This window comes from Caretta caretta, chromosome 9 (assembly GCF_965140235.1).
Source record: "Caretta caretta isolate rCarCar2 chromosome 9, rCarCar1.hap1, whole genome shotgun sequence".
In the NCBI taxonomy this organism is placed as follows: Eukaryota; Metazoa; Chordata; order Testudines; family Cheloniidae; genus Caretta; species Caretta caretta.
The window spans coordinates 25048983-25073240 of NC_134214.1; the positions used below are offsets into that span (position 1 = coordinate 25048983).

Below are 24258 nucleotides of genomic sequence, written 5' to 3' on the forward strand. Positions count from 1 at the left end.
GGCATGAAAGGCAGCAGGGGTTAGGCACCCTGAGCAGTACTTAACATCTTGGATGGGTATGTACTCAGGGTGGCTAGCCTCTCCTGCTGCCCGTGCCATCATGGCTATGCTCTGTTTTTAGCACACTAGCTCTATCAGAGCTAGGACAGGTATGTCTCTTTGAGCTGGGAACTGTAACATTCCAAGTTTAATGTGTAGAGGTAACCTAAGAAATCTCTACTGAGAATCTGAAAAAAAAATCTCAGTTTGCAAAGGCTTATAACTTGGACAGATTTTCCCAGGAATACCAAAAGGCACATTCCTGACACAAAGCCTCTTTGCCAAATTTAAAGTCCCAGCTACAAAATATGGGAATGCTAGAGCTTCTCAAAGAAAAAGTTGCCAGATTTATTAATTTTTTTACATTGCAAAACAATGTATTTTTCCTTAGTTGTACTAGTGTCATTCTTGAAAACAGCTGAACCATTTTGTCTGAGACTTAAAAATAGCAGCCTGAGGTAGATACCACCATGGAAAACTTCAGCCTGAACAGCTAAAGTTTGGCGAAGTTGTAACTCGCTGAAAACAGATCTTATAATGGAAAGTTTCAGGGAACCTTAATAATAAGTGATGCTACCAGTCATATAATTTTGGTTTCTATCACAGATTGATTAGCTTGGGTTAGCCATATCTTATATCTTGTTTATCCATATATAGACATTCCTAATACTATTCTATATGCCTTTTGAGGCTTCTAAAGAAACAATTGGAAATGGGTCCCATATGGACCCATGGAGTAGGCATTTCAGGTTATAAGATCCACTTAATAAAGATGGAGAGCCTTCATTCACTCTATCTAGTTGCAAGACAAGATTTGTAGTAAGGACTGTATAATTAGTATGTAAGAGGAATTCTACTTTATAGTTATCACAAAATCTGGGCCACACCCTAGTGTTTATGATGATCTTACAGTTTTGCTAAAATGGGAGGCAATGAATACTTAGCACTTACTTAAGTTACATTTGGAAACATTACCAAATTACTATGAACCCTGATGTAGGTAAGTTTTATTAGCTCTGTGTTACTGATGGTGGCCCAGAGACCCAAATCCTCATTGAAATTAATGGAAGTTAGAAGCTTAAATACCTTTGAGGATCTGGGCCAGAGAGGTTAAGTGACTTGGCCAGATTAACAAAACAAGTCAGTGGTAGAATAAAGATTAGAACTCAAGAGTTCCTAGCTCCCCATCCTGTGCTCAGACTCCCTACAGCACACTTCCCCTCAGGATATGACTCCATGTGTTTGCAATGAATGGCAGTAGCAGGTCTTGATAGGTTTGCCTAACACTTTATTAATTAAATTGTTTCCATGTTACACCCTCTCCCGGAGAATTTTTCCTTTTTAACTAGTTACCTGACATCACAAATGTAGTCATATTTTTAAATATCAAGAATATTTATCTTAGAAAAAAGATTTCAAACATCCTTCTTCAATGACTGATGTACACAGCTCTTCACAGAATGAAGAAAGTAAGTAATTTGATTTGGTTCAGCTACAGCTTTTCCTTGACATCTCTATATGAAATGTCTTTTTAGTTCTTAATTATCAGTTTAGTGATCTGCCTACAGAATATTATTACTAAACTTTCAATGACTGTTTAATAACACATAATTTTACTATATTATTATAAATTAGGTCTAGCTTATCTTTCCTTGCTTAATTGTAGCAATTTATTGTGTGTGGGAAATGTTACATACTTTTGCTCATACTACTGTATATCGATCTAAAATGTTTAAAGATGCTGTCCTGCTAGTCTTTTCTTGATCAGAGATCCTTAAAAATATAATTTTATAACTGCTTTTTCTGCTCTTCATACATGTCACTGTATTACAGATTTCTAACTTATTTCATGGTATATGCATACTCTGGGAGCAATGTTCAGTATTATCTCCCTTTTAATACTAGATACCAGTATATTGAGTCATTTCAAATTATAAGGTTCTGATATATTCAGTTTTACATGTAGCTGCATGGTTGAAGGACAACTAGGTGAAACTGTATCCGCTGAGAAATTCCTTGTCTCCTATATTAAAAATGAGACACTGGAATACATTATACGAATGATATGAGTGATATTATTAGAAAGTGGATGTGTATTCACATAATGGCCTCACCAGCAGAGAGACTGGCAGTCCCCTTGCACTTCTTAAAGTACCCTTCTGACTACTTTTTTTTATATCAATATCCAGTTCTTAACCACTCAGATTGTAATATGCCTGTGTTGGCTCTTACAATTGAATTGTTCACTACTTCTTTATTTTTCATTGATGTGCCCCCAAACAGAAACCTGCTGTGGGGGCTCTAGAAACATTCATAGCCAGACTTTACTTGGATGAAGAACCAGGCTCCCCAGGGTGCGTGTCAGCATCTGTGGCCACTGGTCACCCATTTGCATTTGGATTATCAAGATCAGGCACCAACCAAAGATAATGCTCTTAAGGGCCAAGTAGGATCTTTTCTGAATTCTAAATGGGCAGGCTCCTTAAATACATCCAGGCTCCAGAAGCCAAATTTGACCTATTTGGTAAATTACAACAATTCTGGGGTTTGTGTGCCCAGGAAGCCTAACTCTTCCACCAGTTCTCCAGTGCTCAAGAATGTTCCTGTCCATGTTTGATTGAGACTTCCCCATAGCACAGGAAAACCTTGTGGGGTTGCACTTCCTTCCCATAATCCTCATACCCCCACCCCACGCCCAGTGTTTGGCCACATCTTGTCAGTATTATAGAAGCTGATATCACTTCTCTGGAAGACCCCTATCTCCCTGATTATTTGTAAGGTGGTGTCAGGGAAGGCAAACACAATCCCTTGAGAAAGGGACAAGGTCTGCTACTCTCGCCCCCCAAACGATGGAATAAGTAGGGGACAGAGGTATCCATGATGGACCATGAGAAAACAGAGGCCTCCAGTGTGGGGACTGCAGGATACTGGAGAAGCCGGGGCAGAGGAAGGCCTTGGACGGGGAGCAGCTGGTGGGGGTACCTGCAGCTGCAGGAAGCGTTGGGAGGGAAGCCCTGAGGAAGGCTGGAGTAAGGGTTAAGCTGTGGGAGGGGAGGGAGAAGGGGGAACCCCAGAATAGCGGAGTGGGAAGCTGAGGCTGGGGATGTAGAGCGGGGAAGAGAGGGCAGCGCCTGCGAGACCAGGGAAGTCCTACTGGTAGCTGAGCGGACAAGATGCAGAGCTGCAGTGGGGCCTGGAGAGGCTGGCGGGGGCGCTGCCGCAGAGCGGGGAGTAGTTCCCGTGGCGGGGGGTAGAATGCTATTAAACAAAGCGGCCTCGTTTGACCCAAACGTCACCCACCTCCCCACCAATGGGGTGGGACCACGCCTGCTAGGCAGCGCAGCCGCGAGATTTCCGTTCTTTTCCCCTCGGGGGAAGCATTGTGCTGGCGAGTATTTCCGGGGGAGCCATTATAGGACGGACCCAGCCGGACAGGGGAGCCGGAAGTACTGCGTTGAAGCCCATTGATAGCACCACAGGGATGCTTGGTGGACAGAGAGCGGCCAGTGCCGGACGGGAGCGGAGCGGAGCGGCGACTCCGCGAAGACACCGAGCTAGGCGAGAGGAGCTGTAAAGGGGAGCGACACCCGTCTCGCGCGGATTACGCTGACCAACACCGCCCCCCTCCGGCGGACCAGAGGGCCCCCTCGCAGTGCACACGCTTCCCGGCAAGGGGAAGAGCTGAACTTCCTTGTGCCTCCTCGACATAAAAGAGGTGACCTAGTGAGTGGAGACTGGCGAGCAGAGGGCGCTGAAACTCCCCTGCTCTGTGGTGGGCAAAGGTGAGCAGCCCTGTCCTTGGGAAGCCTGGGCGTGAGTAGAGTGGCGTATGCACATCCCGCGCTGGCCTGCGGTGGGCGGAGCTGGGAACTTGCGTCCCAAGTGAGTGACAGTGCGCAGGAGCTTCTCTTTGCCGTTATAAGGTTGTTGGGGAACAGTGGAGCCCCCCCTCCAAAAAAATTCCGGACTTCGTGTGCAACATGAGCCCAACCATCTCTTACAAGGACAGCAGCCGGCAGCGCCGGCCTGGCAGCTACCACCAGTCCATGGACATGGAGATTAAGCCTCCACCACCAGCTCTGTACATGGATAATCACACTGCGAGACCAGGAGAAGATGACACAGAGGCACTGCTCCAGGGATTTAACTCACCATCCTACATGGTATCCCGGGGATATCGGGCAGAACTGGGTAGTATCCTGCTCCTCCTTTTTCTGTATGTACTACAGGGTATCCCATTGGGGCTGGCAGGCAGCATCCCATTCATCTTGCAGAGCAAGAATGTCAGCTATAAGGACCAGGCTTTTTTCAGCTTTGTCTTTTGGCCTTTCAGTCTCAAGCTGCTCTGGGCCCCATTGGTGGATGCAGTCTACTTCAAGAGCTTTGGCCGCCGCAAGTCCTGGCTTGTGCCCACTCAGTACATCCTGGGGTTTTTTATGATGTACCTGTCCACACAGGTAGACTTCCTCTTAGGCGATGTGGAGGGCAAGAGTCCTGATGTGGTGGCCCTCACTGTGACTTTCTTTTTGTTTGAGTTCCTGGCTGCCACACAGGACATTGCTGTGGATGGCTGGGCACTGACTATGTTGTCCCGAGAAAATGTGGGCTATGCTTCCACTTGTAACTCTGTTGGCCAAACAGCTGGTTATTTCTTGGGAAATGTCCTGTTCTTGGCCCTTGAATCTCCCTCCTTCTGTAACAAATATTTGCGGTTCCAACCTCAACCCAAAGGAATTGTTACCCTTTCAGGTATCATCTATACTATATTGAAATTCAAATCGTGATAGTTGTAATAGATTTTGGAACCTTCAACCTCTGTTTGTTTTAAAAGTGAATGTTATCCAGGTTGAAAATGACTGAAAGTTTTTTTTTTTTTTTAGGTGAAATGTGGGGTCTTAAGCTAGGTCCCAGTGGTTAAATGAGTGCAATTGGCAATCTCTGTAAAGAGGCTAAGAGGGATGGTCACTACCCCTTAAATTTAGAGGTCATCCTTCTAGCTCAGGGTTAAGGTATGCAGAATGTTTTGGGGAAACTTTGAAGTGTCATTACCTGTACATTTATAAGTATAGAGGAATTGCAGTTTTCAGAGCTGTCAAGTCAGCACTACTTTGAATTTTAAAGGTTCATTCTGTTTAGATCAAAATAATGTAAAGCTATTTTGAGCTGATCCTCTTTTAGACAAACATCATCTTTTTCTTTCTTGCTGTTTTTTCCCAAGATTATAAATCGTATTGTATTTGCATGAACAGTGTTACTCCTTTTATGGTAGCCCCAAAAATATAAATGTTCAGGACTAGATATGCTAAGAATCTTTCCAAGCCTTATTAGTGGAAATGTAAATAACAATTTTTTTTTTTTTTAAACCTCCTTCCTGAAAAACAGTATCCCTGAATCATGGCATAACAGTCTGTGGTATTGTCAGTCACTAGGCTCTGCGTTTTTGTTCTTAGGTATATGTAGGCTGTATTTATTACGTATGTTGCCCAGGTATTTCAGAAGTTGTTAAAGCATAAATATTTGTATGTGCTGTGACAACCTTGAGCATTGGCAACTAAACTTCCCAAGGAACTTGGATAGCTCAGAGGATCCGAATCTGAGCTATCCAGCTCAGGGAACCGGGAACTGTTCCAGGTCACTAGTCTAGTGTGGTCATGGTTAGTAGTGAACTGAAACTTTTAACATGGGTTGGCTGTTTGAGTTGGATGGTCACTCTTCATTTGTGGCTATATCACAAAAATGCCACCACATTTGGCACCCCATATGGCAGCCTCAGCAGAGAGGCTAAAGAACCTGAACTCTCCTCTTCTCTCTAGGGGTGGGCTTCTCAGTTAAGAGTTAACAGAGGTTTGTGCTGTCTGTCCACATGCTGTCCGTGTTCTGTGGATAAATGGGGGACTTCAGTCTGCAGGGTGTCAAGCTGGTCCCTTGCCCAGGCACTAACATTCTCATGGTTGGTTGGTAGGTATGGTTTGTTCATGAATGCTAATTTATATAGGAAAAATACTATCATACAGTGACAGTACTGCCCTGGGTGTTGCATACATGGCAATAGGCTTGTGTGTGCATTTTCCAAATGGAACTACATATCCATGATTTTGGCGCTCTATCGTTTTCCACCCTGCAGCTTCCTTGTTTCCCCAGTTCTGACACTTTCCTGGCTCCTTCCACCATGATTTTGTGACAGGTTGTTCTCCTTCCAACAGTTGCTGGATAAGGTTGTGTGCTCCTCCTTTGCTAAGAAGGTTCATTTCTGCTCCACATACCCACAATGTTCAGGTCACCTTAGTTTACATGAATAGTATTATTTACAAAAGAGATCTGTGACTATCACAGAAACATTCATAAAAAAAATAACCAAACCTGTTCAACCTGTCCTTGAATTCTAAACTGGATGAGGGTGGGAAAAGCAAGTTACCTTAGTACACTTAATCATCAGCTAGGGAAATTTACATTTCTTTATGTTCAATCTCTCATCAAAATAAAATTTACACTAATTTAGGTTTAGAAATAACACTTCTTTCATTAGTGTATTTACTTGGAAGTAATCAATGTCTTAAATGTTGGCACTAGCAAGAAACCTTAGTCATTTATTGGTTGGACATAATGACTGTAGAATAGGATTCATAAGGATGATTAGGTTAATAACTGCTTAATTGCCCCAATATGTTTCACTGAACTTTTATCATTATGGAATACTGTCACTAAGTGTAATTCATTTATGTGCTCTCTTAAATACAGGCTTACTAGCCTTTACGTGATATTTTTAAAAAGATTTTTCACATTTTCCCCCCTCTGCATACTGATCCGTAGTGGACATTTTGGATGGAAGGATATGTTGCTTTTACCAAGTTAAATTTAAGATTTCCAATCTTAATTAACAGTTCATTGATTTTCATTTGTTTCTGCATACTTTTCTCAGCTAAACTAATCACTGCAGCTGGTGCAAATTGACTTGATTAGAAGCATGTGTATAAAATAGGAATTTCTTTGATTACAGTTTTGAGCATTATCTCAATCCTAGTAAATTGGTCTAGCACTGCAATAGCAACTGTCTGCCCTCTGGCACCTTTTTCCACTAGTACCACAGTGCAGTTTTTGTACATGCTGAGACCACTATTAGTACAACACAATGAAAACTGTATATTTTACATCATATAAAAAATCATTTGAGGCCCCTGTGTTTTTTTTTCTGGAAGAGGAGGAGGAATCTAAGAAGTTGGGACTAACTAAATCAGCAATGTAGGCTTGTCAAACCACATGGCCTTTTCCTTTTTATTGAAATATTTGAAGCATTATGGAGGGAAACGTTATGGAGGCAGCAAATAAGAGAAACAGTTTAAATGATCTTCTTCTCTCCCCTCTGACCCAGAAATACTAAGATGTGGTAAAGATGTGCTGTAGGCCCTTCACGCAGTGTACTGTCTAGTTATATGCCAGGGGAGTTGTCCAGAATCAGGAGGACATAAGGGTGGCGGAAGGCTGCCTTACCCTTTTCCCTGGCTATCCTACACCTCTAAAAGGCGCAGTACAGATATCACCTTAGGTGAACTAATTTACAGTACTTGATTGTTTTAATAATTCAGAAAGCTACCAATCTTTTCCTTCCTTTTAAAACAAAATCTATTAATATAATTCCCCCTCCAGTGACAGTGCAAATATTGTAGTATAGTGAATTTTTAATTGACTGTTTTGTACCATCTTTCATCTTTAAAGTGGATCTTACACACTTTAAACTTCTTGTGATATAAGTAAATATAATCCTCATTTTGTTGGTGTAGAACTGAGGCACAGAGAAGTTATACTGTGTATCCCCTTGAGTTAATGTCTGTGATAGAACCGAGAACAACATTCAGAATTCTCAGATTTCAGAGTAGCAGCCGTGTTAGTCTGTATTCCCAAAAAGAACAGGAGTGCTTGTGGCACCTTAGAGACTAACAGATTTATTTGAGCATAAGCTTTCGTGAGCTACAGCTCACTTCATCGGATGTGAAATAGATTTCCCGAAAGTTAAGTATCCTCACACCTTCTTGTCAACTGTCTAAATGGGCCATCTTGATTATCACTACAAAAGTGTTTTTTTCTCCTGCTGATAATAGCTCATCTTAACTAACTAGCCTCTCGCAGTTTGTATGGCAACTTCCAACTTATCTGTATGTATATATATTTCTTCTTACTCTATGTTCCATTCTATGCATCCGATGAAGTGGGCTGTAGATGTCTAACTGGTGGCTAACTGGTGTCATTACAGGGATGTATATACAAACATCCCTGTAATGACACCAGTTAGCCATTTTTTCCTGCAGGTAATGTGGAGAACAAACAGTTACAGAGTTAGGAACATTTTATGTCAGTTTTGGGGGGGTTACATGAGTTTTAATGCTATTGATACTCATGATTGGTATGATTGTAATTCCCATCTACTAAGGTATTGTGTATATTTCCCATATTGAGCTGCTAATTAACAAAATGTAGACAGTGATATATTTGAATTATGATGAGGTAATTTAATTTCAGATTTCCTATTTTTCTGGGGAGCTGTCTTCTTAATAACTACTACTTTAGTTGCCCTCTTGAAAAAGGAAAACAAGGAAGTAACACCATCAAAAGAAGAAACAAAGGGCATTACTGATACGTACAAACTGCTCTTCTCGATAGTAAGAATGCCAGCAGTTCTTACTTTCTGTATCCTGATTTTAACAGCAAAAGTGAGTAAACATACGTATGAATAATAATTGATAACGTGGGCCATATTTTCAAACTGTATTCCCCTTTCATGGCAGAAATTTTTTTTTCACTGTTTACTTGTTGCAAATTATCTAAAGTGTGCATAATTCTTGTTTTTAAGTAGAGTTGTACAAAAGACTTGCATCTAAACCTCCCTTTTTTAATGATTTGATATGAATTAGGCAGGAAGACTCTATTTTAATCATGGTTTTCTACGTAAGAGTGCATTCTTGTTGGTTGTTATAACTTGAATACATATTCTTCACAACTTTGAGATAAGATGTAGGTTTCATTTTTAGAAGGTACACACTATACATTTTTAAACCATGATTTATTTTGAAAACTTTTCAGATTAGTTTTATAGCTATATCAGAAAATGAATGATTGTTTGGTTATTTCATTTACCAATTGAAGCAGATATTTATGAAGTCCTTGGGAGGTGAGCTATCTCCAATTCAACAGATCAATCATTAGTATTTGGAGGATTTTCTTGCCATGGTGTATTAGGAGGAGAACGTCACCAGACAGACATTTACATTATTTTATTTAACTAAAACAACAATGTTAAGTATTCTGGAATTTTTTTCTTCTACAGCAAACATATAATATTTTAACAAAACAAGCATATGTCCCTCGCTTCTCGCATTTATCTCCAGACTTCTTCTCCTTGTCCAGATCTATTCCACCCCTAATAATCTTCTATTAATTGAACTTTTTGAAACTTTGCACTTTTAGAGAGGAGAGGGATTGACTCTGAGTACATAAATTTGCAGAGGGACAATAGGGTTGAGGTCTGTTATTTCTCACGTATGTATGTATGTTTAAAAACGTTTTTTGCTGTTAACAAGCATGTTACTTCCGGAGACTCAAATCCACAGTTTGAGAACTGCAAAACTAAGCATCTCTGATGGTATCTTCTAGACTGAGCACTGAGTCCCATTGGTTGGATGGAAAGATTAACCTAAATAATCTATACAGAAGCCTGTGGAACCCCATAAGATTGGGTCCCTAATCCATGAACTATTGGAATTTATTTACAAAGCTTTTCTTAAACATTACATTGTCTCATACTATAGAATTAGAATTAGAATTTATAATCCCTATTCCATGATGAGATATCTTTGAGCTATAATGTATCTTAAGTAAAACTATCTTTAGATACGTGTTTTCCTCAAAAAGCATTTTATCAAAAAAATCCAATTTAAATAAAATCAGTTTGTTTATTTATTTATTTTTAAATCATTGATTTTTATCCACCCTGGAATTAGGTACATTGTTTACAATATGTAAAGACATTTTTTTTTAAAATTAGAGTTGCAACACGATTTTCTTTGAGGTTTGTGTGAACTTCTGATTGTATCTCCAGTATATTTTGTATTTGTATCTCCAGCAAGGCTGTTTCCTCTAATTTTGGAATTCTAAAATCTGATCTGCAATTTGGAGAATGCTTGGGTATTTGCAGGGTCTTTGGAATTCTGTGGCACTGTCGGTTTAATTTCTATTGCAAATAAAATTGTGCAATGTACTTTTCTTTAGTTTTATATTGATAGTCTTCATTGTTACCTGCAGCATTCATATGACCAGGAAATTTGTTGCTGCTTTTAACTTTCTCAGTATGGCCTTGATCCTACAATAAGCAGTGTGCAAGTGCAGGAGTCCTCCCATGCAGAATTTGCAACAGGATTGGATCTATATTTGGAAGTGAACTATAGCGGGGGAAAAAAGAAAATTGTAGTTCATGTTAAGTGCCAAATTACTCAGTATTAATGAATATTTGGAGAAATTTAATTTTGATAGTTTAGCAAAGTTTGTCATTGGCTTTCAGGATTTTATTCTCTTTATAACTTACATTGCAGGTTGGCTTCTCAGCAGCGGATGCAGTAACAGGACTTAAATTGGTGGAAGAAGGAGTACCTAAAGAACACTTAGCTCTACTAGCTGTTCCAATAGTACCTTTACAGATAATATTGCCTCTGATCATCAGCAAATACACAGCAGGTCCACAGCCACTGAACACATTTTACAAAGCCATGCCTTTTAGGTAAAAAAGTAGATGATAGATTTTAACTTTGCATGTTTATACAATGTATTTGAATTGTGTAGTTTGAATAAATAAAAATAATATGATGTGAATTGAAGGTTGTACTTTTCAAACATACAGACATAAAGAATTATGCAAGTTAAGATTCTCATAGTAAACTTGCTCACGTTTCAGGGCACAATTTTTACCTCCAATACACCTGTGCAACTTCTGTTGAAGTCAGTTAGTGTTGGACATGTATATTTGAAAGCAGAATTACACTGCTTTTGCTTTAAGCAAGGTGTACATCTGACAGTACAGGGTGATATTCTTCCACCCTTACTCGAGTAGTACCTTACTCTACAATTAGTTTCACTAAAGTCAGTGGCTGTATTTGTATAGCAAGGTACTTCTCAGTGGTAAGGATGGCAAAATCTGGCCCATAACTAGTAATCCAAAATATTTCATCTGCTAAATCCTACTTGATATACTCATGCTAGTAGTCCCATATACCTCACTGGGTTCAGTTGTGAGAATAAGGGAAATGGTAGTCGGCCTATTTATGCAATATGGGTGCATCAAGGATGAGAAACTTAACATTTGCATTTTATGTCTCTTAAATGTCTAAAATTGTCACACAGTAGTCTAGTATTTTAATACCTCTTTAAATTGTAGAAAAAGGGAATTAGATTCTGCTGATTTCACTGTGTACTTCCATGGTTGCAGCACCGTCAAACAAATAGAACTCCACAGTGATGCAACAGCACAAACCACATCTATGCAACTAATATCAATACTGTGTATTTGTTCAGTAATTCAATAAATAGTAAAATTTCAATTTTCTGAATATAAAGTTCAGCCATTTTTTCAGGATATATATGCACAAAAGTCTCTCTTTTTTTTCCTGCAGTTTAAAAAAGGTATTTCTTTTGCTCTTGCATAACTGAAAAGTGAATAAGTAGTCTTTTTTTGCTCCAAATTTAAAAAAACAAACAGACCCTTAGCTAAGTTGTGTGGTTGCTTTCACCCAAAAGAGAACTTTCTGATAGTAATGAGCATTTGAAAATGGAGAGGGTTATTTCTGGAGACTTTCCATAACCTTAGCTATACCATTCACAGCCAAGCAAAACTAGCTTCGTACGAAATGTTTATAACTTCAGTTGATATATACATACACACAAATGAATTTAAAAACAGTTGGTGTCCATCTTAGAATCATTTTTAGGTATATTTGAAATAAGTTTTTACTATAATCTTTCAGATAAATGGATTCACATCACTAACTATTTTAAAAAGCAGCTTTGCTCACACATGAATGCTATAGATTTTGCAAGATACGCAGTGGTTCATGTCCACATATTTAAATTCAGAAGCTAAAAATTAGTCTTTTCCCCTTTGTTACAGGTTACTGATAGGCTTGGAATTTGCTCTTTTGGTTTGGTGGACTCCTAAAGTACAACATGAAGGAGGATTTCCTATCTATTACTATATTGTGGTGTTGCTGAGTTATGCTTTACATCAGGTAACAAGTTGCTACATTTTGTTGTCATAAAGATAGTCCATTCATGCCCCCTGCAGAAAAATTCTATCTTTATAACTTATCCTCTTGTAAAAATATAATTATCTGGCTTTGTCCTCATCTTAATTATACTGGTGCTTTTATAATGGGAGACTGAAATAAAGTTATGAAATGGAGTTAACTAATAACTCCATTTTATAATCCTAGTTAACTGAATAACAAAACCCATGCAGTAGAACAGATCAATCAGCCTGCTCAGAGGATTTCTCTTTGCTCTAGTGTGGTTCATCAGAGATTTCTTGCCACATTTTTATTCACTAGATCAGCTTTTTTTTTCTCCAGCAATTATTTTTCTGAAAGAATCCCATTTGAATGGGAGTCAGGGGAACCATTTTCCTTTGAGTCTGACCAACATGATGATTATGTAGTTCCATAAAAGTACACAGAAATTCATGTGAGATTCCTGCCCTAAAAAGCTTATAAAGTTGCATTTTATTGACTGATGGAAATAGCACAATTGGTTGAAAACAAAGCCTGTTGACTTCAGAGGGCTTTGAAATGGGGCCAATGTTTGTGAAGTGTCTTTGAAATAATCTCATTGACAACTCTGTATTTATTAAAGCATATTCAATCTGATCTATCATATCTGAAATCTATTTCAGATAATTCCAAAACATCTGAGGCTGGGTCTACATATATATGAGCCAAACCAAATGGCAAGATTTCCTCGTGTTGTTGAATGTAGACAAATCCTGACCACAAAGCAACATTTCTAGTGATTAACCGCACAGATCTCTGGAAGAACTGCAATAATATAAAATAAATGTTACTATATTTCAAGTAATATGTTTTTAGATTTAAAAACAGTTAAGAATAATTGAATCAATTTTATTATTTTTTCCCCCCATCAGATTACGTTATACAGCATGTATGTTGCTATAATGGCTTTCAATGCCAAAGTTAGTGATCCATTGATTGGAGGAACATATATGACACTTCTAAACACTGTGTCGAATCTGGGAGGAAACTGGCCTGCTACGGTAGCTCTTTGGCTTGTTGATCCACTTACAGTGAAAGAGTGTATAGGCGCACAGGAACAGAGTTGTGGAACTACAGCTGCTGCAGAAGTAAGTTTGGAAAGTGTGATGGTCTCCACTCTGATGTGTCTAAATATTATAATAATGGTTTCTCTTAATGTGTCTTGCACATTCAAAGGCCTTCAAAATGTCTCAGAGAATCCTAGAAGATTAGGGTTAAAAGAGACTGCAGGAGGTCATCTAGTCCCCCCTGCTTTCCCCCTGCTTAAGGCAGGACCAATCCCCAACTAAATCATCCCAGCCAGGGCTTTGTCAAGTCGGGCCTTAAAAACCTCTAAGGATGGAGATCCCACCACCTCCCTAGGTAACCCATTCCAGTGCTTCACCACCCTCCTAGTGAAATAGTGTTTCCTAATATCCAACCTAGACCTCCCCCACTGCAACTTGAGACCATTGCTCCTTTTTCTGTCATCTGCCGCCACTGAGAACAGCCTAGCTCCATCCTCTTTGGAACCCCCCTTCAGGTAGTTGAAGGCTGTTATCAAATTCCCCCTCACTCTTCTGTAGACTAAACAAGCCCAGTTCCCTCAGCCTCTCCTCATAAGTCATGTGCCCTCAGCCCCCTGATCATTTTTGTTGCCCTCTGCTGGACTCCCTCCAATTTGTCCACATCCTTCTTGTAGTGGAGGGCCCAAAACTGGACGCAGTACTCTAGATGTGGCCTCCAGGGCCGAATAGAGGGGAATAATCACTTCCCTCGATCTGCTGGCAATGCTCCTACTAATACAGCCCAATATGCAATAAGCCTTCTTGGCAACAAGTGCACAATGCTGACTCATATCCAGCTTCTCATCCGCTGTAATCCCCAGGTCCTTTTCTGCAGAACTGCTGCCTGGCCAATTGAAGGCCAGCCTGTAGCGGTGCATGGGATTCTTCCATCCTAAGTGCAGGACTCTGCTCTTGTCCTTGTTGAACCTCATCAGATTTTTTTTGGGGGGGGGGGGGGTCCCAATCCTCCAATTTGTCTAGGTCACTGTGGACCCTATCCCTACCCATGTCCAGTTGCTTTTTATATTCCACTAACATGAAGTTTGATTTTTCTACTGAATCTACTCTTCAGTTATTAAACACACACATATGCTCCTGGTGGAAAACTACATCTTCAGGATGTTTACTACTTTCTTTATAACTGGGGGGAAGGGGGAAGAGACGGGAAAATAAGAATAAGAGGCTTCTCAGGGATGCAATGAAGGACTGGATTAGTAGCAGGAGTACAGAGGATGTGGTTACACCCCTCAAGCCTGGGTGGATCAGGATTTTGTAGTTTGGAATGTTGTGATTAGGTGCTTTTTAATTATTTTTGGCAGGATATTTCCCCTTCCTCCTCCTTCTCCCCCCAACCCCCATTGCTTTTCCTCTCTTTCCTCCTCAGTGGGTTTTCTGTTTTATCACCTTCTGATTCTTTCTTTCTAATTTGACTTTTTCTTTACTTCCCCCATTTTTGATCATCCCATCTTCCTGACCATATGATGTTTCACTGCTTCTAGAGCAGTGAAATTGGCTCCACTCCCCCTCTCTCTAATGCTCTCGTGGATGTTCTGGAGAATAGAACACGCTGTGCTACTGCACACAGGGTAGAGCAAAACAGCACAAGCAAGTAAAGAACTTTGGGGAAATGAGGGCTTCAAATTCACGTCTTTGCTGAAGCAAGAAATAACTGGCATCTTATGACTCACTTGCTTTAGTCAAACCCCTTGTTGCTCATGGCTCAAACTTCACCATAGAATGCTCTTATGTATGTAGAATACTGTTTGGGCTGTAGAAGCACACTGATTGCACAAAGCATTCTAGGGATATAAATATTGGATCCAAACAATAGGTATGGAGTAAAGCAGGATTTCTTTAAACCAGAGCAACTCTCCATTCTGGAAAAAAATTGATTCCAGCCCTGATAAATCTGAGATTCCTAGGTATACCTCTCTTCATTCCTGTTACTAATTAGATCTCCCATCCTCTTGCCCTCCTCCCTGAAATAGGTGAGTGAATCTCTTCCTCCTCCAGTCCGTTTCCATGTCTCCCCCACTTGTATCGTTCCCTTTTGCTTCCCTGTCCACGTGTTGCTGGTCTGGACAGCACTTCAGAAAAGGGGGTTTGCTTTCAGTACTCTCTCATTCCTGTTAAATGCATAGTGACTGCAATGAATTTGCACTATAAACACTTTTTTTGGGGGGGCGGGAGGGAGTGCTTTTTAAAAGGTATAAGGAAATATGCTCAAGATGTGCTTCGTAGGCATAGCCATAGATACCAAGAATAGTTGTAGACAAAATGAATACATAATGTTGTAGATCTGCAGACAATATAATGAGAGGTCTGTAATACAGTATAATGCAAGAGTTTGACTTCCAGAAATGAGTCTAGGCTTCTGAAATATGAACGTTTTTTCATGGGCTTTGGAATACTGATTGCAATTTTTCCATCTGTATGCAATGCACAAGCTGGGCATAGTGGTTTTTGGTGTTTTTGTTTTGTTTTTTGGTAACTGAATTGATCCCCAGGCCTGTATGCCCCCATTGCCCAAAGCACATGGGGATAGAAGGTAATTTTAATAAACTCTGTAGGGTTGTTGACCATCCAAGAGGAGGGAGTGAATAATGAAGTGGAATCCAAAGATCTGTGGGTAATGAAGCCCCCAACCAAGAAGATCATAGTTGTTACTCAGGGTTGGCTCACTGCCCCATAAAGAAGGATTCTCTGACTAAGGTTTCCCCTCTGTGTTCCTTGTACTCATGCTCCCATTGAATGCCAGTCTATGGCTGCCCTCTGTGACCCTACTCTGGAGGTGGGAACACCGATAACTGTGGCAGTCTTGGTGTAGGTACTTTATTGTATTGGAGAAGATATACTTTGTGTGGCTCATCTCCCTGTACTGATTGTTTTTCTTCTTGGCCAAGAAACTCATGGGGGAGGGGTGGGGGGGAGGGGTAAAGGCAACTATGGAGGGTAGCATAATTGGGAATCTAAAATATGTGCTTGTTTAAAATATACTTAGATAACAGCAAAAGTCCTTTCTGTATTTGAATTTTAAGCACTTGTCTCACTATAAAGAAATACTGGGCAAATGTTTCAATTTGTTTAATAAATATGTTTGTTTCTCTCTCAGCACTGTACAGAACTTGGTGGTTCTTGTGTTACGATGCTGGATGGTTATTATGTAGAATCCATAATCTGCGTTGCTCTGGGATTTTTCTGGTGGTTCCTCCTTGGGTCAAAACTTAAAAAGCTGCAAGATGAAGGACAATCTTCATGGAAATGCAAGAGGACCAACTGATGTAATTTAAATACTGGATGGAACTAGCAAATTGTTAGAGCTTAATTTTAGTGCAGAGACATTTCATACTCATTAAACAGGAGTATACATATTTTTAAAATGCCAAATGGCTGGGAAAACTAAGACCACTAAAAGTGGCATTTGTGTATGCAATACCATTTGCTCTATGTGAAAATCTAGTTAAGGTCAGAAAAGTAATTCTCAAAAATGGCAAGTTCGTACTACACATTTATGTCCTCATGGCTGCCTTTATCTGTTTAGACAAGCAACACTTAAATTGCAGTGCAGTAGCTATAGAAGAGCAAACTGTTCCACACATATACATCTCAAAATCAGCATTTTCAGCAAAGTTCTATGTTCTCTTTATATATAAAAAAAAAAAAAAAAAGTTAAGCAGAAACAATTTTGGCTTGATCAATTAACAAGTTGGCCTTGGCAGTGCTGTCATTTAAAAGAATATTTAATTTTGTAAACTAAGCATATATAAACTAGCAGTGATTGAGGAAGAATAAATGTAGAACACGCATGTCATTTTCTTATCACTTTCCTGACCACAACCACACTTCAATGGATCAAACTGTGTTTAAAAGCCTCTTTTAAATGTATTTTCAGGCTTTTATAAGCTTTAAAGATTTATAAGAAACATAACATTTTTTATAGATTTGAAAGTTATGCCTTTTAATTTATTGTCTCCTCTTGTTTCAAGGCACTTTGTTTCGAAAAGTAAATCAACTGGTTTTTGTTTTTTTTTCCTTTTCAGTAAAACTAGTATGAGGTGGGATTTATATGATGAGTGCCGCACAATGCCCTTAGTAAGCCTTGAGTGTTGAAGGGTCAGATCGAGTGTTGAAGCTTTTGTGCGTTAAAGGCTAAGCTTCAAAATAATAAAAGCTGGCGTAATCCTTACTGGGTTCTGTTTGCATTTGTGAGGGAGAAATGTGACTAGCTGTATAGCTCTTGTATTACGAGAGAATTGGAACATACAGATTAGAAAATGAGTGAGAAGTCATAAACATTTATGTATAGCCCAAAGAGAAGGTTGAACAAAAGACATTCAGTGCCTTTGAAAGATGTAGTGTGTGGTGGTGATAAAATTGCTCATTACACACATTAATCAGTTAAGAAATAGATTGTAACTAACTGTACCAAGCAAGATATGTTGCATCATCTACAACAATTCCTTCAAAAACTCATAAACTGGTACTTTGTAATTGAGATTTGCTTGCTACATTCAGTATCAGATGAATCAGCTTCTTGAGTGCCTTAATGACGCACAGTGTGCTGTATATCCAATGAAAAGGCACTTATATATTTTGTTGGATGTATGTTATACATCATTACTTCAATTGAATGATATTAAAAATACCTTGTAAAGGTATGACAGGTAGGTTAATATCCGATTCCTTATAATACACAATTAAATATCAGATGTTCCACCTGTCTTGTGTGCTTTTAATATTTTTAAAGGAAACCATTTTTTGCTGAAATATAAATTAACATTAATTCTTGATTCTAATTGAATTACAAGTAAACATAAAGGTAGGGTTTTTGTTCAGGTCTGGGGAGTAAAAGATTATTGATAACAGTTGGGAGGGAAGGTTTGTTTGTTTCAGTACTAAAGATTGCTCCCCTACCTTCTCTCACCCTCCTCGTCACCTCCACCCACAATAAAAAAATAAGCTTGCATTCGGCTGGATGTCATCAGAGAGCACAGAAGCGCAGAATTGAGACATAGCTGGAGTTATGAACTCCAGTTTCCTCTTGCTGCAGTGTGTTGGTCCAGTTTAGCAATAGCACATTATCCGTATTTTAATTCTCTTAAAATAACTGATTAAGAAATCAAGCCGACTTACTTGAATATAAAAGCACAGCTCTCGCATGAAATATTTTCATTTTCCAAAATCTTTTAGATAAAGCTTAAATTATTTGCATTAATTTCAACCCATTACTGTCTTCTGGATAAGTGCAAACAGAACATACTGCCGGGTTTAGTAGCATAGGAAAGCAGTTGTCGGTTTCAGCCATGACCAAAAGTCCTCTAATGGCTTGAATGTGGCTTTTACTTTTTCCCTGCTTTTACAAAAACTTATGGACTGCAGAATATATACAACTAAATGCAGAAATTTTTACAGTTGGCCCTCCTTTTGCAATTCTGTATTACTGATTCTACATGTGCCAAGGTGATTCTTATTAATAAAATGTTTTGTATTTGAAGTAGCTTAATCATCAGAGCATCTTTTCAATTTCTAAATAAAACCGAAAACCAAAATCAGTAGTAAAACAAAGTAATGTATTTGAAATGTACTTTCTTTAGGTAAAAGACATAGTTTAATAACTACTTGCAATGTCTGGTCTGTCAAATGAAGGACTATCTTGTGCTGTGTTTTAACATTGCTTAAATTGGAAATGCTGCAGTTATAATATTTGAGTGGCAGATTGCTAAATGATCCTGTTAACGGTACATTTTTTCTCTCATAAAGAGGAATAAATTGTTGTTTTGAAGGGGAAGAATTAACATCTAAAAAATATAACACCAGATCAGAGATGCTAAAAATGGTAGCTACGTTTTATTAAGATTTAGATGTGCACAGATTTCAACTGGAATGATAACTTACTATTTAATATTTAAATGGGAAATTGGGGAAAGTGAAGCACATTCTAGGTACTATTATGTGGAAACATTGCATAATGTAAATGGGTAAATATATTGCCTCTTAGTCAATAGATGTTTTATGGCACCAAGTAAATAAACTTTTTTCCACAGCACACCTAGGGGGGAGCAGAATGACTAGTGATCTTTGTACACAGGCACATCTAGCTCATTAGTCTGAATCTAGTTCTGGATTGCAGTGATCAAAAGTCCATTATGATTTATCATCTATAATAAGGATCTCAGCCAAATAAGTTGGTGTTCTCAGACCCTTTCTTGGTAGGTAGGTGGTCTTGTCATAAATATTAAGCACTGTAGTTTAGCAGTCACAGCAAAGAGCTGAAGGATTGATAGGCCATGTAAACTGAAGTTATCTGCTTTGCTTTGTTTCCAGATCTCTCCAGAACAGAGTTGAGGTGCATTGGTTGGGTAGTGTGGAAATGTTCTTGTATTCATTTTGTAAAGAGGTTTTTTAAAAAAAAAAATCTAATGCTGTCAGTGTATTACCCTTTCACAAGCATTTAAACCTTTTTCCCTTTTAAATTAACAATTAGTGTCTCAAGTTGCTTAGAAATACTTTATTCTTAACTAGCACTCAAGTAGATTAGTCTAGTACCAACTTTTGTGATGTACCAATAATAGCGAGTTTTCTGCAAAGTTTTAATATTTCAGTGTAGTTTTGTGAAATTACATTGAAAGCTACCTGAAAACAAACAACCAGTGATCTGAAATATGGTATAAATATATAAGTGACTGATAAAGGATGGTGTAGAGATCTCGAGTCTTAATAAAACAGGACAGGGAGATGTTAGACTGGGGGATCTCAACTTTCATGAGCCAGGCCTTCCCTCCTCCTGCCCCCCCCCTCTTTTTTTTAATATTGAAGCCTTGCTTCACAAAATGGGATTTTTCCAATGTAATCAGGATGGAACTGGACCTATTAATATATTGATTTCTAATAAAGGAGATGCTACTTTACATAAATCAGACAGCAAGATCAACAGACTAATTGTGCATAGGCTAGGAAACCTTGTAAAAGCATAAACCTTAATACCCACAAAGTTTTCAGGGCAGTATTTCTCAATGTCCGCATTAAAGAATGCTAGTGGGCTCTGCAACCCTGTGTGCCAGGTCACATTGCCACTTCTTCAAATTTGGCCCAGATGACCCTCTGTTGTGATGGAGGGGTGACCAACCCTAATTTGAGTGGCTGCAATCCTGTGTGTCAGGACACAATGTTGCTCACTCCTGTGGTCGTAATGCCACTCATTCAGATTTGGCCTGGCACTCCCCTTTGTCATGATTGAGGCGTGGCCGGGCAAAATTTGAGTGAGTGGCACTGTGAATGAGTAAGACTTGCTGCTGGCCCCACCCCTATGTTGAGAACTGCTGTCACACAGTCTATATTACAGAATGGATCTTAGTGCATTAATCCAACAAACTTTTTAGGATTCAATCCTGCAAGGTGCTGAGCACCCTCAACTCCCATTTGAAGACTGTAGGAGTTGAGGGTTTGTAGCATCTTGCAGGACCAGTCAGAATTCTTAACATAACCATTTTTGCACATCATCTAAAGCTACGGCAAAGAGATGCTTTGAAGGCTGTCTGTACATGGTTGGGTGTGTGATATTTTATAACTTATTAAATATCATTCTGATATAAGTCACTACCTTGTAATTCTATCATGGAAAAATCCAGGTTTAGAGGATTTATATTTTGTGAACTCAACTTGATTTTTTTTCCACTACAAGTTAATTGAAATGTTGTAAAATGTTCAAACGTAACACAAATTTCAAAGAACATTTTTTCCAGTGAAAATCCTATAATACTTGGTTACTTCTAGTTCGTTACTAGATCTGCAAGGCTGAAATCTGTTGTGTGAAACATTTTAAGTTTGAACCCTCTACATAGCATTAAAAGGTTCTTGATAAAGGAACACAAATACTCTTTTCATTGTTGCCTTGGTTTATAAGTTTGACTGAACTCTGTACTGTATCTGAAATGTCATGACCATATTGGTATTGTCTAATATACTGCTTTTTCCTGAGAAGCCTAAAACTGGTAATTTGAGATAGACCTGTAAGATATAAAAGTGGATATGGCCATTGTGTATAATGATTACTTCTGTACTGTTAATGAAAGCTGGTAGAATGTACTGCATAAATGAACCTCTTCATATTTAGCACTGGGGAGACGCGATTTCAGCAGTTGGCTGATATCCAGGAACTCTGGTTAAGAATGAATTTATTATGAAATTCAGTTACTGTTGAACTAATATTGGGAAAACAATAAAATAGTATGTGTATGCTGGAATATTCCAAAAACATTGTTTTTCTATTAAGTGTACTGTCCTGGAGATACATGTTAATAAATGGGGAGATTTAATAATCCTATGCAGTCTGCTTACGATACAAGAGAAATAAAGCACACACTACTATTTTAAATTATTATTGTTTAAAGTAAATTAAAGTGAATATTAATCTTGTTAAACTGGAACAAAACTACAGTGGAACCATAACTAACATGCCCAGGGACCATTGTAAATGGCTGATTTTATTTAAAGTTAAATCCAAATCCATTTTGCTAAAATGAGAAACTATTGTTTTAAAAAATATTTTTGTTAAAGGATTCATTATTGTTTGTAGTGCTGTAGCTGTGTTGGTCCCAGGATATAAGAGAGACAGGGGGATGAGGTGATATCTTTTCCTGGACCAACTTCTGCTGGTGGAAGGGACAAGCTTTTGAGTGTCTCAGAGTTCTTCACTCTGAGGAAGAGCTCTGTGAAGCTTGAAAGCTTGTCCCTTCCACCAACAGAAGTTGGTACCACGAAAAGATATTGCCTCACCCATCTTGTGTCTCCAAGTTTATGAAGTCTGTTCTGGGACTCTTAAAATTGTTCACTTATTAAAGTGTGACAAGACACCAGATGGTTACTTCCTTGCTCATCATTTAAATGCTGAATTTATGGAAACATTAGACTGGAAGATCTTTGGATTCATTTGTTCCACTTATTTCAATAATGTGATGCTACAATTTAAATGGTTTTTTAGGTATTTTGTGCATTTCACTTTGTTTTGCAATGAAAGCATTTCTTGAAATACTTTTTTTCTTTTTCAAATAAAGGATAATTAAATACAGACTTGCTGGTAACTGGTATTGGACCCCACTGAATAGCAGAAATTGGTAGTACAAATGCATTTGTATTACATACAGCATTTGTTGTGGGGTCTTTCTAAGACTCTATCTCCAAATTGGCAGAAAGGATTTTGGCAATCTCTCTGAGCTTCAAATTATTCCTAAGAAGATTTCAGTTCTACGTCCTTCCCCTAACTTGTGGATGGTTGGAGAAAATTTAAAGGACTGTTACTTACAATGATGTTAATCAAGATTAACTTTGAAATCAATGAAGTTGCATTGTTGTAAAAACAGTGAGAATAACAAAGCCTGAACTTCTGAATGCTCTGGAACATTATGCTGGTTGGGGAGCAGCCACTATCTGTCTAGTTAGTACATACCTACAGTATCAGATTGCTTTTTCACAGCTGGTGGGTAGATTCTACTTTTTATACTATTACTCTAAACCAGTGGGTCTCAGCCTTTTCAGACTACTGTACCCCTTTCAGGAGTCTGATTTGTTTTGTGTACTCAAGTTTCATCTCACTTAAAAACTACTTGCTTACAAAATCAGACATCAAAATTCAAAAGTACCACAGCACACTATTACTGAAAAATTGCTTACTTTCTCATTTTGTCTACTGAAATTTTAGTTCTGACTTCACAAGTGCTCTTACGTAGTCTGTTGTAAAACTAGGCAAATATTTAGATGAATTGATGTATCCCCTGAAAGACCTTTACTTACCCCCAGTTGATAACCACTGCTCTAAAAGTTACACTCTTCATAGCTCTTCCAAAAGCAAAGCTATAGCTTTTAAAGATGACCTGTGATGGAATAAAGTGGTTCTGTGCCCCTTTTCCTTTTTGTTGCTTTATCTGGTATACAGGTCTGAGAGGTATTTTTAAAGCTCTTTTTCTTTTGCTCGTTTACCATAGAAGTATAAGGAAAAAACTATGCTCTTGAGTTTTGTTGGAATTGTTCTTGGACCAGAGAAGTGGAGTGGGAGTTTTCTGTGCTTATTGGACAAAGGTGGGTGGTGGTAGATGCCTGGGTGGAATCTCTGACAGAGTAATCTTTCAACAGTTTGTCCAATGTTTGAGTTAAATAAGCATTAACAAAAACAAATAGTTCTAAATATATGAAATATCCTGTTCCTGCAGTAGTTCACGTCTCAGTTCCTTGGTTCCTGAGATATCATAATGCTATTATGTCTCCAGTCCTGCACAGAATCTCCCTGGAAGATAGGATAGACAACATTTGAATTTTTGTGTGTGTGGCAGGGGGAGTGGATATTTTGGTCTCCTTTATAGAACCATAGGACTGGAAGGAACTTCAAGAGGTCATCTAGTCTAGTCCCCTGCACTCATGGCAGGATTAAGTATTATTTAGACCATTCCTGGCATGTATTTGTCTAACCTGCTCTTAAAAATCTCCAGTGATGGAGATTCTATATCTATGTATTGTAAAGATGCCAAAAAAGGACAAAGATGCTATAGATTTCTCTACAGGTAACTTTAAAAGTAGCTGTTTATACTTTGCATTAGGAAGCTGGAATTTTTCTGTAACCCAGTATCTCCCACAATGCTGGACATCTGGGCTGCGCCTCTCCTTTCTGCAGCTCTTGGAGGCAGATGAAAATGTTGGTACTGTGCGCTCTGGCCAAACCCCTTCTGCTTCTGCATGCTGCCAGTTTCTCTGCCTCTGCGGCAGTGGTCAGTTGGTGGTTTGATTGTTGCTGCCTCTGTTTATTTTAATTTTTACCCTGTTTTGGAGCAGTGGTAATTTTTTTTTTCTTTTTAGCTTCCTCCTCCTTGTCCGTTGGTCCA

At 38.7% G+C, this 24258-nt stretch overlaps 1 protein-coding gene across 1 annotated transcript; it reads left to right on the plus strand.

Moving 5' to 3' along the window:
• The first annotated feature begins 3427 nt into the window (after positions 1-3427).
• Positions 3428-22454, plus strand: SLC33A1 (solute carrier family 33 member 1). Its single transcript, XM_048865266.2, has 6 exons — positions 3428-4788; positions 8554-8744; positions 10620-10804; positions 12188-12305; positions 13214-13429; positions 16500-22454. Exons 1-6 carry the CDS (start codon positions 4020-4022, stop codon positions 16665-16667), a joined length of 1647 nt encoding a protein of 548 aa, XP_048721223.1. The 5' UTR covers positions 3428-4019; the 3' UTR covers positions 16668-22454.
• Positions 22455-24258: the final 1804 nt, after the last annotated feature.

Coding starts and splice junctions, on each gene's coding strand:
- SLC33A1 (XM_048865266.2), top strand. CDS start 4,020: ATGAGCCCAACCATCTCTTACAAGGACAGCAGCCGGCAGCGCCGGCCT. Junction 10,805..12,187: donor TACAAAGCCATGCCTTTTAG/GTAAAAAAGTAG, acceptor CCTTTGTTACAG/GTTACTGATAGGCTTGGAAT. Junction 13,430..16,499: donor GAACTACAGCTGCTGCAGAA/GTAAGTTTGGAA, acceptor TTTCTCTCTCAG/CACTGTACAGAACTTGGTGG.